Source organism: Heptranchias perlo, chromosome 7, assembly GCF_035084215.1.
Source record: "Heptranchias perlo isolate sHepPer1 chromosome 7, sHepPer1.hap1, whole genome shotgun sequence".
NCBI classification, from domain to species: domain Eukaryota; kingdom Metazoa; phylum Chordata; class Chondrichthyes; order Hexanchiformes; family Hexanchidae; genus Heptranchias; species Heptranchias perlo.
The window spans coordinates 27,487,768-27,505,354 of NC_090331.1; the positions used below are offsets into that span (position 1 = coordinate 27,487,768).

A 17,587-nucleotide genomic window follows, 5' to 3' on the forward strand; every position below is an offset into this window, starting at 1 on the left:
TTGATTACAACTGCAAATTTTTATGGTTGTCAATCTTTATTACTATATTTTTTCTAGTAAAGCCTGGCCCACCCACTCTTCAGCAATGCCATTTTGGAGAGTTTGCATGTAGAAATGGAAGATGTATTCAGGAACGCTGGAAATGTGATGGAGATAATGACTGCTTTGATGGCAGTGATGAAGATCAAGACATCTGCTGTATGTTTTGAATTGCACAAATTGGCTTTTTTAGTCGTTGCTTCATTATTTTGTTACCATGTGTTCTATGGTCTGGTGAGATTAATTAAAATGAAGAATACCATTTCAGCTTTTCCATTTTGAAACAAATTCTCAAACAAACATTAAAACATTTTTTAAGATTTCTGAGTATCTCAAGTTGGCAGCCTAATCAGCTGTGCAAGTGTGATGATGTATTGTTCAGCTATTCCAATTCATCAAAAAGAAGTTTAGACTTGTTGACACAACTGATTTGTTTTGTAAATTTTATTTTTGTCAATTTGCATTTTATGGATAAAGTGACAGTAGTTTGATAACCAACTGGGAATAATGTATAAGTAATGAACATTTATTTAATAGCTGGTAAAATTTACAAATAAATCAGGGTGGAATGTGGCTTCAAATTGCTGCTATAAAGCATAGCATTTTAACATTATAACTATCTAGCCTACTGCCAGTGACAGGGTAAAATTATGAGATAATGTTCAGTGCAGAAATAACAATTCATTAGAAATAGCTATTTAGAACCCAAGGCACTGTATAATTCATCTATCTGTTTTATCATAGATTCATACCACAGATACAAATTTCATTAATTAACATATTATTTACAGCTTTTGGTTTTAACTGATCAGCCATAATTATTTTTTGCTAGACAACAGCACTTGTCCTGCTAATCACTTCAGATGCCAAAATAATCGTTGCATCCCTAAAAGGTGGCTATGTGATGGAGCTAATGATTGTGTCAACAATGAGGATGAATCAAATGAAACTTGTGCAGGTAATTTCGCTCGCTGATTCATATATAGTCTGTTGTAACATTTTGAAATGCACTGAAAATGCTTCATATGACAATCCAGATGTTTAATAGTCTTCAAGCTTTCAACCTCTCTGAAAGCCTTCGGTAATCTTTCTTTTTATCTTGCACTATTTCTTTACAAGTATTGTTTCCCATCTTAAAAAGTATATGAAAGCAAGAAAAACATCACAAGAGTTTGCAGAACAAAGCTATTGCTTTTATACTGCAGGAGTTTTTAAGATTATTCAAGGGTAAAAGGGTAAAAAATTAATGTTAAACTGAATAATGTGATTTAAAAAAAAATAGAATTGGTATTCTTCATAGAAAGTACAGCACAGGAGAAGGCCTTTCGGCCCATCGTGCCTGTGCCAGCTCTTTGAAAGAGCTATCCAATTAGTCCCATTCCCCCGCACTTTCCCCATAGCCCTGTAATTTTTTTCCTTTCAGGCATTTTTTTCTATCCAATTCCCTTCTGAAAGTTACGATTGAATCTGCTTCCACCGCCCAATATTAACAGTTACATTCAACATGGATGCAGATGTGAGAAAAAAAACTGTTTCCTCTTCTGCACTGGAGACTTCCAAGCAGCTACCTTATTTACACACATTACTTCTGGCTTGTGAGACGGCAATTAATCAGCCAACATTGTTTTAATAAGAATATGGTTCACAGCTCAAATAATAGGTATTTGCACATTTTTGACTATCTAATAAATATTTATTAGTCCACCATATTAGATTGGAAAACTGGCTTTTATTCTTAAATATAAATATTGTTATGACATAAAAATATTGTTATGACCTATTCAATGACTCAGCCTCCACAACTTACCCCAAAAAGCTGTGGAGGCTGAGTCATTGAATACATTCAAGGCTGAGTTAGACAAATTTTTGATCAGCAAGGGAGTCAAAGGATATGGGGAAAGGACGGGAAAATGGAGTTGAGATAAAAATCAGATCAGCCATGATGTCATTAAATGGCGGAGAAGGCTCGAGGTGCCGAATGGCCTACTCCTGCTCCTATCTCTTATGGTCTTATAAAAGGGAACTCAAAAGTTTTTTTATAAACATAAATAGTAAAAGGATAATCAAAGGAAGCGTGGACCTGATTAGGGACAAAAAAGGAGATCTTCTTGTGGAGGCAGAGGGCATGGCTGAGGTACTAAATGAACACTTCGCCTCTGCCTTCACTAGAGAAGAGGATGCTGCCATTGTAGCAGTAAAGGAGGAGGTAGTAGCGATATTGGATAGGATAAAAATAGATAAAAAGGAGGTACTTAAAAAGTACTCAAAGTAATATTGGTAGCCACTTTGCTCCAGCAAGCTGCTGCCATAATTGCTTATTTCTCCACACTCCCTAATGAGAAAGCAATGCCCGTTTAAGTATTCTTTTTTTTAAAAAAAGGCAGAATGTGACTAGAAAAAAAATGCTTGAAGTATCTGTACCCAAGGTACTTTGTATTTCCAAGAGGAACAGAGCTTATATGCCAGATAACTAGAAAAGAGAAGGCTGAGGGGGTGACCTGATAAAGGTCTTTAAGATGATGAAAGGATTTTATACGGTAGATGTAGAGAAAATATTTCCACTTGTGGTGGAGTCCAAAACGAGAGGTCGTCAATATAAGATAGTCACTAATAAATCCACGAAGGAATTCAGGAGAAACTTCTTTACCCAAAGAAGAGTGTTCAGAATGTGGAATGCACTACCACAAGGAGTAGTTGAGGCAAGTAGCATGGATGCATTTTAGGGGAAGCTGAATAAGCACATGAAGGAGAAAGGAATAGAAGGGTATGCTGATAGGGGCAAATGAAGTAGGGAGGGAGGAGGCTTGTGTGGAGCAGAAACACCAGCATAGACCAGTTGGGCCGAATAGCATGTTTCTGTGCTGTAACTTGCCGTAACTTGATTAGGTATATATTTAAGGACTTATTTTGTTTTAGAAATAAAGATCCGTACCTGATTTATAGAAAGTATGAAACAATATTAATTGCAACCTTTGTTCTCTAATATCTGTTCAATGTGAAGAATGTTGTGACTATAATTCTTAGCAGGCCATAATAATTAGTATTAATATGGGCAGTGCATTACATGAATGAAATCAGATTCTCCAAAAGCTTCCAAATGATGATAAATTATTAACCTAGCTTAGGTGTAAGCTATCTAATGGTGAATTCAGGGAAGAGGCCACGTTCTGTTGAAAGCAGTGCAAGAAACATAACATAAAATATCCACTTGTCTCTTCTTGCTGTATTTTTCTTCAGTTCCTGCCATAATGGTTCCTGAACTTTAGTGACTGTACAATATTCATTAGTTACTCTTTGAAATCAATATTGTACATAGTTAAAGGTAATAATAAAAAGTTATGAGGCTGATAAGCATTATTTCTACTTGGTAATTGTAACAATTAATTCAGTAACAATGTCCCTATAAAATTAACATAATTGTACACAGCTATAGTAGCAACTCTAACCTTAAAAGTTCAACAGTGATTCATTGCAATGGGATTCATTATTGTCTACAATTTCAAGCACTTTCCAATAATTCCACTGCATTCAACATGGATTGCATTTGAAAATTAAACTAGGCATTAAAACCTATCAGCAGCAATTCCCCATTTTCAGGGAGAAAAATTCCAAAAGATTCAATATTTCTGAAGCTTTATTTTACACTTAATAGTAATTTTGCAACAATACTTTTGACAAGAAAATGAGTGTTCTTGGAACATTTTTCAGTAGTTTGACGAGTGACACATTTGCTGGTAGTTGCAATTTCTACCATGTGCTATGTGTTATTTGATAATGGTAGCTCAACCCACGGTGTAATTATAAGCCAAATAAAATCCTAAAGGGGATAATAGCAGTGTCGACCCTGCTGTGAAATTTCCAGCTTTGATGAATGGTACTTTTTACACTAACTTCATAATGATCTGAGCAATACCAGCACATTTACTATATAACGGTACCAACGTAGCCATTTCCCATGTACTTATAAAGAGTCAAAAATGTGTTTTTTCTATATCCAGTAATAATAAACAAATTATAAAATATTTATTTTTTGTTCAGTCAATTATTCATGTGATGGTCTTAAATATCCATTGAGAACAATGAGACCACGATGCCATGAGGGTGATTTTCAACCACCAGCCATCCATTTCTTGCCTGAAAACTGGGCGGCCAGCAATTGAAAATCGGGGATACCTCGGCTACTGCATTAATGTCCGAGGCCAACTGATGCAGTTGTCAGGTAGGCCTGTCAACGAAACAGGCAGGAGGCTGCGTAAATATGCAAATCGTAGCCCCACGCTGGTTGTAGGACCCTAATGGCAATTCTTAGGTAAAAATGGGCAGAGTGTTTTTTTTTATTCGTTCATGGGATGTGGGCGTCGCTGGCGAGGCCGGCATTTATTGCCCATCCCTAATTGCCCTTGAGAAGGTGGTGGTGAGCCGCCTTCTTGAACCGCTGCAGTCCGTGTGGTGATGGTTCTCCCACAGTGCTGTTAGGAAGGGAGTTCCAGGATTTTGACCCAGCGACGATGAGGGAACTGCGATATATTTCCAAGTCGGGATGGTGTGTGACTTGGAGGGGAACATGCAGGTGGTGTTCTCATGTGCCTGCTGCTCTTGTCCTTCTAGGTGGTGGAGGTCGTGGGTTTGGGAGGTGCTGTCGAAGAAGCCTTGGCGAGTTGCTGCAGTGCATCCTGTGGATGGTACACACTGCAGCCACAGTGCGCCAGTAGTGAAGGGAGTGAATGTTTAAGGTGGTGGATTGGGTGCCAATCAAGCGGGCTGCTTTGTCCTGGATGGTGTCGGGCTTCTTGAGTGTTGTTGGAGCTGCACTCATCCAAGCAAGCGGAGAGTATTCTATCACACTCCTGACTCGTGCCTTGTAGGTGGTTGAAAGGCTTTGGGGAGTCAGGAGGTGAGTCACTCGCCGCAGAATACCCAGCCTCTGACCTACTCTTGTAGCCACGGTATTTTTATGGCTGGTCCAGTTAAGCTTCTGGTCAATGGTGACCCCCAGGATGTTGATGGTGGGGGATTTGGCGATGGTAATGCCGTTGAATGTCAAGGGGAGGTGGTTAGACTCTCTCTTGTTGGAGATGGTCATTGTCTGACGCGAATGTTACTTGCCACTTATGAGCCCAAGCCTGGATGTTGTCCAGGTCTTGCTGCATGCGGGCTCGGACTGCTTCATTATATGAGGGGTTGCGAATGGAACGGAACACTGTGCAATCATCAGCGAACATCCCCATTTCTAACCTTATGATGGAGGGAAGGTCATTGATGAAGCAGCTAAAGATGGTTCGGCCTAGGACACTGCCCTGAGGAACTCCTGCAGCAACGCATCATGCACTCTCCACCCATTTATGCCAGGCATTGAGTGGCCTAACCAGCGGTCCTTAAAGGCCTAGGGACCTTTTAATTTTTCTCTTTGATGGGCCCAGGAGGAGCAAGAGTGCTCGCCAAAAAAACTCCAGCCCGCTGCCAGCCCATTCAAGCCCCCGATATTGCTCCCCCCTCCTCCAGACCCGACCTGGTAGATTGTTCAGTGTGGGAGCCACCCTATTTCCCACCCTCCCACAACTGGCGAGCTGCAGCAGGGTGCCCAAGCTCACCGGCAGCATTTTAATGAGGTCCGGGTCTCAAAATGGTTTGGGCTTCACACCGGTGCCAACCGTTTTGGGTGGAATTTGAAGATCACCTCTGATGTCTCTGATTTTCCCCCCTCCCACTACCCCCTTGTTTTTTAAAAAATAGACTAATTGTGAATAAAGTAAGATGGCAAGTTATTCTCATTTAAAATTTATGTAAATGATATCCAAAATTCCTTGTTTTTCCATATAGAGATTAAGCACATTTAAAGTTCTTGCGAATGAAACATTCTCAGTTTGGATTAATGTACTGTAATCACCATCACGATCTTAAATATGAATGGAATTGCGATTGCATTCCTACTCTTCACTGAAGACAGTTTTCCATTGCAAAAGTTATAAAAATGGATGTTTACAGTAATGTGTGGAATATGTTTTTCAGCACTGTACATTTTGCAATCTCGGAAATATTGGGATGAGTTATGTAGCACATTCTTCTGTAAATCACCAGCATCTTGTATTATTAAAACTTATCAGGCGTTACAAAAATTGTGCTTTTAAGACAAAAAAGCACAGCACCTGAAAATAACAGCGGATAAGCAGTCTGGCTTTTACCCCCATTGTGTTCCACTGTTCACTGGTAGCAGAAATACTCCTGAACCGATTTAGAAAGGTCAGGGAGCTATTTCTGAGTAATGAGGCTCACTAAGTACCTTGCTTTCAGCTTGCAATAGATTTTTTTCCTGAAATTAAACACTGGCAGGTTAACCATTATGTCAGAAATAGAAAATAATTCTTCATCATAGCTTCCACAATTTGGGAATTTATTTTAGAATTTCTATCAAAATTTCTACATCGTTGGCAAGAGGAAAATTTAGTTTTTAATGGGTTAGTCCCCTGTTTTGCATATCAAGACCTCTTATCACCCGAATTTATAATTACTTTATAATTTTAGAACATTGATTTAAATATGTTTCACCTGTAAAGGCCATTGACATTAAATAATACATTTGTGCTACCGACTTACATATTAAGAGTCAACTGTAAATCTCCCTGAAAACGTATCTTTTGTCCAACTAAAATTTGGCTGACTAAGGAAGTAAAGGATGGTATCAGGTTGAAAGAAAAAGCATACAACATGGCAAAGATTACTGGTAAGCCGGAAGATTGGGAAAACTTTAAAAACCAGCAAAGGATGACTAAAAGAATAATAAAGAAGGAGAAAATAAATTATGAGAGTAAACTCGCAAGAAATATAAAAACTGACAGTAAAAGCTTCTACAAGTATATAAAAAGGAAGAGGGTAGCTAAAGTAAACATTGGTCCCTTAGAGGATGAGACTGGGGAAATCATAACGGAAAACAAGGAAATGGCAGAGGAATTGAACAGATATTTTGTATCTGTCTTCACAGTAGAAGACACTAATAATATACCAATAATAGTAGAAAATCAAGGGGCAAAGGGGAGGACGAACTAAAAACAATCACTATCATTAGAGAAAAAGTACTAGATAAACTAATGGGTCTAAAGGCTGACAGGTCCCCTGGATCTGATGGCTTGCATCCGAGGGTCTTAAAGGAAGTGGCTACAGAGATAGTGGATGCATTGGTTGTAATCTTCCAGAATTCACTAGATTCTGGAAAGGTCCCAGCGGATTGGAAAACCGCAAACGTAACACCCCTATTCAAGAAGGGAGTGAGACAGAAAGCTGGTAACTATAGACCAGTTAGCCTAACATCTATCATTGAGAAAATGCTAGAATCCATTATTAAGGAAGTAGTAGCAGGACATTTGGAGACTCATAATACAATCAAGGAGAGTCAACATGGTTTTATGAAGGGGAAATCATGTCTGACAAATTTATTAGAGTTCTTTGAGGAAGTAAGGTGCAGGGTGGATAAAGGGGAACCAACGGATGCAGTATATTTGGATTTCCAAAAGGCATTCGATAAGGTGCCACATAAAAGATTACTGCACAAGATAAGAGCTCATAGTGTTGGGGGTAATTTTCTGGCATGGATAGAGGATTGGCTAACTAACAGAAAACAAAGAGTCGGGATAAAAGGGTAATTTTCAAAATGGCAATCTGTAACCAGTGGGGTGCTGCAGGGCTCAGTGCTGGGGCCTCAACTATTTACAATATATATCAGTGACTTGGATGAAGGAACAGAGTGGCCAAATTTGCTGCTGATGATGCAAAGATAGGTGGAAAAACAAGTTGCTATGAGGACACAAAGTATCTGCAAAGGGCTATTGACAGGTTAAGGGAATGGGCAAAAATTTGGCAGATGGAATATAATGTGGGAAAATGTGAAGTCATCCACTTTGGGAGAAAAAATAAAAAAGCAAAATATTATTTGAATGAAGAAATACTACAAAATGCTGCGGTACAGAGGGATCTGGGTGTCCTCATACATGAAACACAAAAAGTCAACATACAGGTGCAGCAGGTAATCCGGAAGGCATATGGATTATTGGCCTTTATTCCTAGGGGGTGGAGTATAAAAGCAGGGAAGTCATGCTACAACTGTACAGGGTGCTGGTGAGATCACACCTGGAGTACTGCGTACAGTTTTGGTGCCCTTATTTAAGGAAGGACATACTTGCATTGGAGGCAGTTCAGAGAAGGTTCACTAGGTTGATTCCAGGTATGGAAGGGTTGTCTTATGAGGAAAGATTGAACAGGTTGAGTCTATACTCATTGGAGTTTAGAAAAATGAGAGGAGACCTTATTGAAACAATCAAGATTCTGAGGGGACTCGATAGGGTAGATGCTGAGAGGATGTTACCCCTCATGGGGGAATCTAAAACTGGGGGGCATAGTCTCAGAATAATGGGTCGCCCGTTTAAGATGGAAATGAGGAGGAATTTCTTCTCCCAGAGGGTCATGAATCTTGACCCCAAAAAGCTGTGGAGGCTGAGTCATTGAATACATTCAAGGCTGCGATGGAAAACATTTAAGGCTGCGATGGAAAACATTTTTGATCAGCAAGGGAGTGAAAGGATATGGGGAAAAGGCTGGAAAGTGGAGTTGAGGTAAAAATCAGATCAGCCATGATCACATTGAATGGCGGAGCAGGCTCGAGGGGCTGAATGGCCTACTCCTGCTCCTATCTCTTATGGTCTTATGCTTGGTGCAGTGCAGCAAATATTGGGCAGCCCAGAAACTGACCCGGCCAAGAAAGGGTAGCTTGGGGGCGGCGGTGGTTGTGATTGTGGCAGGGGAAAGAGGAGCCTTGGATGGTGGCAGCCCACGTTATCCATGCAGATCCTCCGGCGGAGCAGCAGTCTTGCTCCTTCTGGCCTCACAAAAATAATTTTAGCGCTTACCTTTTTGGGTCTCTTCTGCTGTCCCGCCAGGATTTACTGAGCGGAGTGTCTGCTCAGTAATCAATTAAAAAGGCTTAGGGGGGTCCTATCTACATCATCGAACTCTGATTTGTGTGGATGGTATATTGTCATAAAATTAGCTGGAGTAATCCAACTGGAAGCTGTCAGCAACCAACACAAAGAAAATTTAAACTATGCACAAAAATGCATCATGATTAATTGTGATATTCATATTCTGTTTATCTTTGCTTTTTAAAAAAAAATGATGAGTCCCCAGATTCAATCTTTAGTTTACTCAGTGAATATTAATGTTAAAACATTTACATTGATTTAATTATTGTAGGTATTATATCACAAGTAATATCAGAAATAATTTCCCTAGGATTAAGAGAAAAGTCTTCAGATTCCATTATATTTACATAATTAGCAGAGCAGTTCTGTTGATGATGGGTGATACCAGGAATACTAAAATTGGGGGATATTACCCAATTTTGTAAAGTGTGATTCTCGAGAGTGCAATTTCATCTGCGTTCTTTGAAAATTGATGGTTAATCATGATGCTCATTTAATAATTACCCTTTAATCTTATTAAGCAACTAAAGAACCATGATACTGCAATAAATGTCAAAGTTTGTTAGGAAGTTTGTGGAGAAAGTTGAGAATCACTTGCTTTTCAGTGCAATCTCTGTAATAGAATATTACAAATAGACTTTTGGTTGGGTAAGATACCACCAAATGTGCACCAGAAGAAGGTAGCTTGCATGATAAATTGGCACACAGTGAACCATGTGTTCATAATTTGGAGGACTTTGCAAAAGACCTGGTAGAAGTTGCATGACTGAAAGTCCAGAAAGGTAAGAGTTGAATATTACTGCCAAGTAGAAGCACAGGATACGTGTGAACATTAAAAGAAAGAGGCAGTTGATAAAGACATTTGAAAAAAAACCCAGCTGTACTTAGTCAAACTCGTGGCACTGCTGGATTTAGTTTTAGGGAATGAAGCTGGGCAGGTGGAAGGAGTATCATTGGGAGAGCATTTTGGTACTAGTGATTATAATTCAGTTAGTTTTAGCATAGTCATGGAAAAGGACGAAGATAGAACAGGAGTTAAAGTTCTCAATTGGGGAAAGGCCAATTTTACTCAGCTAAGAAGTGATTTAGCAAAAGTGGATTAGAAACAGGCAATGTCAGAGCAGTGGAAGCATTCAAGGGGAAGATTCAAGTGGTTCAGAGTAAACATGTTCCCACAAAGAAAAAGGATGGGACGGCCAAATGTAGAGCTCCCTGGATGTCAAGGAGCATACAGGGTAAGATAAGGCAGAAAGGAAAGCTTATGTCAGATGCCGAGAACTCAATACTACAGAAAGCCTAGAGGAGTATGAAAAGTGCAGGGGTGAAATTAAAAAGGAAATTAGGAAAACAAAGAGAGGGCATGAAAAAATATTGGCAAGTAAAATCAAGGAAAACTCAAAGATGTTTTATAAATACATTAAAAGCAAGAGGATAACTAAGGAAAGAGTAGGGCCTATTTGAGACTAAAAAGGTAACCCACGTGTGGTGGCGGAAGATGTTGGTATGGTTCTTAATGAATACTTTGCATCTGTCTTCACAAAAGAGAGGAATGATGCAGACATTGAAGTTAAGGAGGAGTGTGAAATATTGGATGGGATAAACATAGTGAGAGAGGAAGTATTAAGGGGATTAGCATCTTTGAAAGTAGATAAATCACCAGGGCCAGATGAAATGTATCCCAGGCTGTTCAAAGAAGCAAGGGAGGAAATAGCTGAGGCTCTGACCATCATTTTCCATTCCTCATTGGATACAGGCATGGTGCCGGAGGATTGGAGGACTGCTAACGTTGTACCATTGTTTAAAAAGGGAGCGAGGGATAGACCGAGTAATTACAGGCCAGTTCGTCTAACCTTGGTGGTGGGCAAATTATTGGAATCAATTCTGAGGGACAGGATAAACCGTCACTTAGAAAGGCATGGAGTAATCAAGGACAGTCAGCATGGATTTGTAAAAGGAAGGTCGTGTCTGACTAACTTGATTGAATTTTTTGAGGAGGTGACAAGGAGGGTCGATGAGGGTTGTGCATTTGATGTAGTCTACATGGATTTTAACAAGGCTTTTGACAAGGTCCCACATGGCAGACTGGTCAAAAAATACAAGCCCATGGGATTGAACGGAGAGTGGCAAGTTGTATCCAAAATTGGCTCAGTGGCAGGAAGCAAAGGGTAATGGTCAACGGGTGTTTTTGTGACTGGAAGGCTGTTTCTAGTGGGGTTCCGCAGGGATCAGTACTAGGTCCCTTGCTTTTTGTGATATATATTAATGATTTGGACTTAAATGTAGGGGGCATGATTAAGAAGTTTGCAGATGATACAAAATTTGGCCGTGTGGTTGATAATGAGGAGGAAAGCTGTAGACTGCAGGAAGATATCAATGGACTGGTCAGGGGGGGAGAAAAGTGGAAAATGGAATTCAATCCGGAGAAGTGTGAGGCAATGCATTTGGGGAGGGCAAACAAGGCAAGGGAATACACAATAAATGGGAGGATACTGAGAGGTGTAGAGGAACAAAGGGACCTTGGAGTGCATGTCCACAGATCCCTGAAGGTAGCAGGACAGGTGGTTAAGAAGGCATACGGCATACTTTCCTTTATTAGCCGAGGCATGGAATATAAGAGCAGGGAGGTTATGTTGAAACTGTATAAAACACTGGTTAGGCCACAGCTTGAGTACTGTGTACAGTTCTGGTCACCATATTACAGGAAGGATGTAATTGCACTAGAGAGGGTACAGAGGAGATTTACGAGGATGTTGCCAGGACTGGAGAATTTTAGCTATGAGGAAAGATTGGACAGGTTGGGGTTCTCTTTGGAACAGAGAAGACTGAGGGGTGATTTAATTGAGGTGTACAAAATTATGAGGGGCCGAGATAGAGTGGATAGGAAGGACCTATTTCCCTTTGCAGAAGGGTCAGTGACCAGGGGGCATAGATTTAAAGTGATTGGTAGAAGGATTAGAGCAGAGCTGAGAAAATTTTTTTTCACACAGATGGTGGTGGGGGTCTGGAACTCACTGCCTGAAAGGGTGGTAGAGGCAGAAACCCTCAACTCATTTAAAAAGTACCTGGATGTGCACCTGAAGTGCTGTGACCTACAAGGCTACAGATCAAATGCTGGGAAGTGGGATTAGGCTGGGTGGCTCATTTTTGGCTGGCACAGACATGATGGGCCGAATGGCAAATCTGGCCAGTTTATCTTTGATATTGCTAGCTCTGTGCGATTCACCTATCAGGAGATAGCAATACTTGTACAATACATTAGGGACTACAGAAAAAATGTTCGTAAGGATTTGCAAATCAAGTAGTAGAAGTGAAAACACATTACTCATGCTATGATGGGAAAGAAAATCTATTGCATTCTATTTGCGTTGGCTGTGTCACTACGTTACAATCCCCACTGCTTTTATTTTTAAGGGCAAATCTGCCACATAATCAGAGGGCACATGGCGCAACAAGTAATGAACAATCAACAAACTCAACAACCACAGCAACTTGCATTTATATAGCGCCTTTAACATGGCAAAACATCCCAAGGCACTTCACAGGAGCGATTTTATCAAACAAAATTTGACACCGAGCCACATGAGATATTACGATAGGCAACCAAAAGCTTGGTCAAAGAGGTAGGATTTAAGGATCATCTTAAAGGAGGAGAGAGAGGTAGAGAGGTTTAGGGAGGGAATTCCAGAGCTTAGGGCCTAGGCAGCTGAAGGCACAGCTGCCAATGGTGGAGCAAAGAAAATCAGGTATGCGCAAGAGGCCAAAATTGGAGGAGCGCAGAGATTTTGGAGGGTTGTAGGGCTGGAGGAGGTTACAGAGATAGGGAGGGGCGAGGCCATGGAGGGATTTGAAATCGAGGATGAAAATTTTAAAGGCGGGGTGTTGCTGGACCGGGAGCTAAGGTAGGTCAGCGAGCATAGGGGCGATTGGTGAACGGGACTTGATCCGAGTTAAGATACGGGCAGCTCACTGCGAAGAACTCAATACATAATAGCATGCAATGGTTGATTTATTTCGGTGGGGGAGACTCGGAAAGTACTAGCACTGCAGAAGTTGGAGGAGGCATGCAGAACTATTGGTATATACCATATTAATCATATAATATATTATGAAAATAATAAAATATATCAACATGTCCATTCATGCTTATTGTTTTAAAGCAATAATAGTGCTTCTAAAAACACTACAGAAACAAAAAGTTAACTGTGCTTATGTGCTCATAATGTACCATCTGTCCTCTTCGCTGAGCAAAGAACATTTACTGCTCGACAAGGCAGACCTGAATAGGACCAGACACCTGAACCACAATTGTCACCATCTTTACTTGATGCAGGCACTAGCATAGGAACACACACGATGGTAGAAGATCATAGCAAATTTCGAGGAGGAAATACAGGGTGAAGGGTGATGAACCATTCACTGGTAATGAAGGGTAGCAATGTTCGGGATTGATGAAGGTAAGCTGGTGCAGTGTAGAGATTCAGTGTGCAGAATGTTTCTCCTGACTTTTGGAGGATCTTATTGGGTCTATTTCACATGGTTATATGAAGGTCATGCACACATTAGGAATATCTTTTGTGAATGCTACTACTACTGCTGCTGTAAAGGCTTTTAGTTCAAACTCCAAGATGTATTCAAAGGTGGCTTCAACTTGCTTCATCAGGGATTCCAAGGCCTCATAGATATCCTCCACTGTTCTAAGCTCATACAGATAAGTAAGCATCATGAGATATGCCACATCAATAGAATGCAAGGAGTTGCATGAGCATTTAGCCAGCCCTTACATCAACTTGGTTGAAGAGGTTGATTTTAAGGAGGATCTTAAAGGATGAGAGGGAGGTAGAAGGGTTTAGGGACGGAATTCCAGAGAAATTCAAATAGTATAACATAAACAATGAAAATCTTAATAAAGTTAGTTTATTTTTAATATACCTTACAGTCTGGAATTCATTTAAGGTGCAGAGAAGAAAGTATCACATGCCCAATTTCAGATGTCTATGGTTCTTAGATTTGAATAGGCAAACATGGTGGCTCACTCCTGAGATGTAACTGAGAATATTTGATAAGCTCCTTACGGCGTAAAAGTAGAGGGAATAAATGGCCTTCACCATCAGTGGTATTGAATAGCAGATGATTAACTGTCCTTGTAGGTTTTCAAGGACAGAGACTGAGCACATAACCTAGACTGACTTGTTGCAGTTCCGAGGGAGTGCTGTACTGTCGGAGGGTGCCGTTAAACCAAGGTCCCATCTACCCTCTCAATTGGATGTAAAAGATCCCATGGTACTATTTGAGGAAGAGCAGGAGAGTTCTCCCCGGTGTCCTGGCCAATATTTATCCCTCAACCACCCCCATCACTAAAACAGATTGGTCATTATCTCATTGCTGTTTGTGGAACCTTGCTGTGTGCAAATTGGCTGCCGTGTTTCCTATATTACAACAGTGACTACACTTCAAAAAGTACTCCATTGGCTGTAAAGCGCTTTGGGGCGTCCTGAGGTCACGAAAGCCTCTATATAAATGCAAGTTTGTGCTTTCTTTCATGGACTAGATAGCCTAATCTCAGTCACAACCTCCCTGGTGAGTTTGAGATGGTTGTGCACTGCAGTCAAGCAACATCAGTAGCTCTTTGTGAACTATACTCTGGTAACATGTACTTGGATTCTCATTTTTGAGATCTACGTCTTGCGTCTGAATGGTTTGCCCCATTTTAAATCTCACTAGTACATGATCTGCCAAGGAAATGCAGCACACATCAAGTTAATTAACTTGATTCAAAGGAATTCTAATTGTTTATCACGTAGTTTTGTGCAAGTTTAATACAGATGATCCACGTGTCTGTATTGAAGCTGAAATGTTTGAATATTACATCTTGATATATTTTGGGAGGGAGAATAAGGAGAGGACATATACACTAAATGGTAAAACTTTAAAAGGAGTCAGAAACAGTGATAGGACTAGCATGCATAATAGTTTTTAAAAGGGAAGTGGATAAATAATTGAAAAAGAAAAATTTTAAAAGTCATGAGGAAAATGTGGATAACACTTTCACAGGGGCAGCACAGACAATGGGCCAAATGGTGTCTTGCGCTATGATTCTTTTAATATTTAATAGTCATTTCACTTCACATAATATGACCGATGAGGTATGAGAATGCCTAAGAGTAATAAGTGGAAATGTAGCTTTGTATTAATATTTACAAACAAATAGGAGAAAAAATAACATTATATGGAAATAGCTATGCTAATGGTACATGATACTTAAAAGAAATGTGTGTGTTACATAACTAAAATGTGATGCAATCGTACTCAGTTGAGTAATAAGGAACTGGATTTCCATTCTGCACAAAGACCCAATTTCAAGGTTGGTCTGTGGAATTGCTTGTACTTCGGAATATTTTAAAACTATCAGATCTCATTTCATAGATAACTCTTCGCATCTTTCAGTTAAAAAATAAATCTTCATTTTTGTTAAATTAAACTACCTAGACCCTGTCTGAATAGAAATTCCTCCCAGGCGACTGGTGCCTCTTTTGTAAATATAAGTCAATTCTACAAAAACTATTTTAATTCATGATAACTGTTATGTTCTGATTCATGGTGCTGTTGTTTCATTGCAGGGAAGACTTGTCAACCCAGTCAGTTTTCCTGTACCAGTGGACGTTGTATCCCAATGTCATGGGTGTGTGACTTAGAAGATGATTGTGGAGATCGATCTGATGAGACCGCATCATGTGGTTAGTGGCTCCTTGCAAAATCTACTAGTTAACTGTGGCAGTATTGTAGCTAGTTGTTTATAATATACAGTGTATCAAGAATATTGCTTTATGAATTATGAGCTGTCAGTTCCTGGATGTAGTGGGAATGTCAAGTTTATTTTACTGTTGCGGCTAAATCTAATCCAAGAAACCACATCTAATGGCATTAGGTTATGAGGTTCCCGCTCTTATGACCAGATGGGTTATGAGGAGAAACATAGTATTGAAAGGTAGCTAGTACAGTATACTGCATGACTGCTAATTTCTGATGCTGATAGCTCTCACTTCTGTCTTGCCTGAAGTAAGAAATGTACAGTTTCTGCAAGATTAAAACTAACCTGAGTTAAATTTTGTAAGTGCTTCACTGAAGTGTGAAGAGCATGATAAAAAAGATGGTTAAAATTAGTGCTGAAATCATTATAATTGCTACAGTAGTTCAATTTATTTCATCAAGGCTTGTAGGCATTATCATGGCTAATAAAGAAAAGTAGTAAAGACTGTTAAAACAGCAGGAAGTCATGAGAAATGCAGAGAGTAAAAATTCATAAAGAAATTGAATTTTTTCATTAAGAAATAAAAAAAACAATTTCATGGAATGTAGGAAGAAATAATTCTCAGTAATCATGGAAAAACAGAAAAATGGAGAGCCTATGGCCATGCAACATTGATGAAATACCAATTTTTTGAGAACGCATATATTGGTAATAAAAAGTATCTGCAGAGGTTCTGTGGTCTTGGAAGCAGTATCGCCAAGTCTTAGGCGGGTCCTGGGCTTTTACAACACTTCGTTACTAACCCTAATCACTGCAAGGGATGTATATATTGTACATTTAACCAATATCTTATGGAAAGAAAGAGGATAATGTGGTGAGTGAGGTAGTTCTGGGAATCGAATCCATATATAAAATGGACAAAAATACACTCTTTTATTGGTTTGTTAAATTGGTGAGTTTCAGAGAAACATATTGATTCGACATCAAAATACATATGTCTTGAAGCTTTTCCTTTATTTGATTTTTTTCTTTATTGATGTTTTACCAGTTGACTAACACAGTTACTTGATATATTGCACTTTTTTATTTAGCGTTGCATAAATCTTGAATTAATGTTTCCTTAGCTCTCAAAAATGCCAGGTGCTGGATTTCACACTGGCCCATTCTGTACCTTTGCGGGGGTGGGCGAGGAGGGCGGTGGAGAAGGAGGGTGGGGGGAGCACTCATGTTTCAATTGTGCTTCCTAAAACTGTACAGTATTTAAAATTAATGTTGCAGAAGGAAGGACGTCTGCTCTCTACTACAAATCTGTCTGGTTCCAGGGGCTCCCTGCATTGTATCTCTTTGATTGTTTTATTTGCATTCTTTTGGTGTGCCAACACATTTCTTTCTCCTGTTCTCTGTTTTCTGTTCTCTCTATTTATCTCTCTCCCTCAACTCCTCCTCTCTCACAATTAGATACTAGAGTCAACTGGCTGTGATTAAAAACAACTTTTAGTCTCCATATGCGTAGTTTAATTGGAGCCAGATTACAATACAAATATCGAATAAGAATTCTGTTAGAAAATCGACATTTTATCTGCAAAATAAAATTTAATTTTTATTAGATAACTTCCTTACAATTCTTCAGGACACAAAATGCAGTGTCCTGAACAAAATTGTTAGAAATCGTAATATCTTTCAGAGAGAATTTATTCAGCAGACTTCACCTATAAATGTCAACTAAGTAGACTGTTCCATCAGGCTAGAGAGAGTATTTTATAATAATGAGGAACAAAAATCCGAAACTTAAGGAACTATTAAACTAATTTGCATTTTACTGCTTTACCAA

The 17,587-nt window shown here is 39.5% G+C and overlaps 1 protein-coding gene across 1 annotated transcript in view; it reads left to right on the forward strand.

The window, feature by feature from the left end:
• Positions 1–17,587, forward strand: part of LOC137323576 (low-density lipoprotein receptor-related protein 1-like) — a 1,400,855-nt gene that overhangs the window by 788,248 nt on the left and 595,020 nt on the right. The window contains exons 16-18 of the mRNA XM_067987196.1: positions 58–198; positions 872–997; positions 15,626–15,742. Of these exons, the coding sequence (XP_067843297.1) occupies positions 58–198; positions 872–997; positions 15,626–15,742 (384 nt within the window). The remainder of the gene's footprint in view (positions 1–57; positions 199–871; positions 998–15,625; positions 15,743–17,587) is intronic.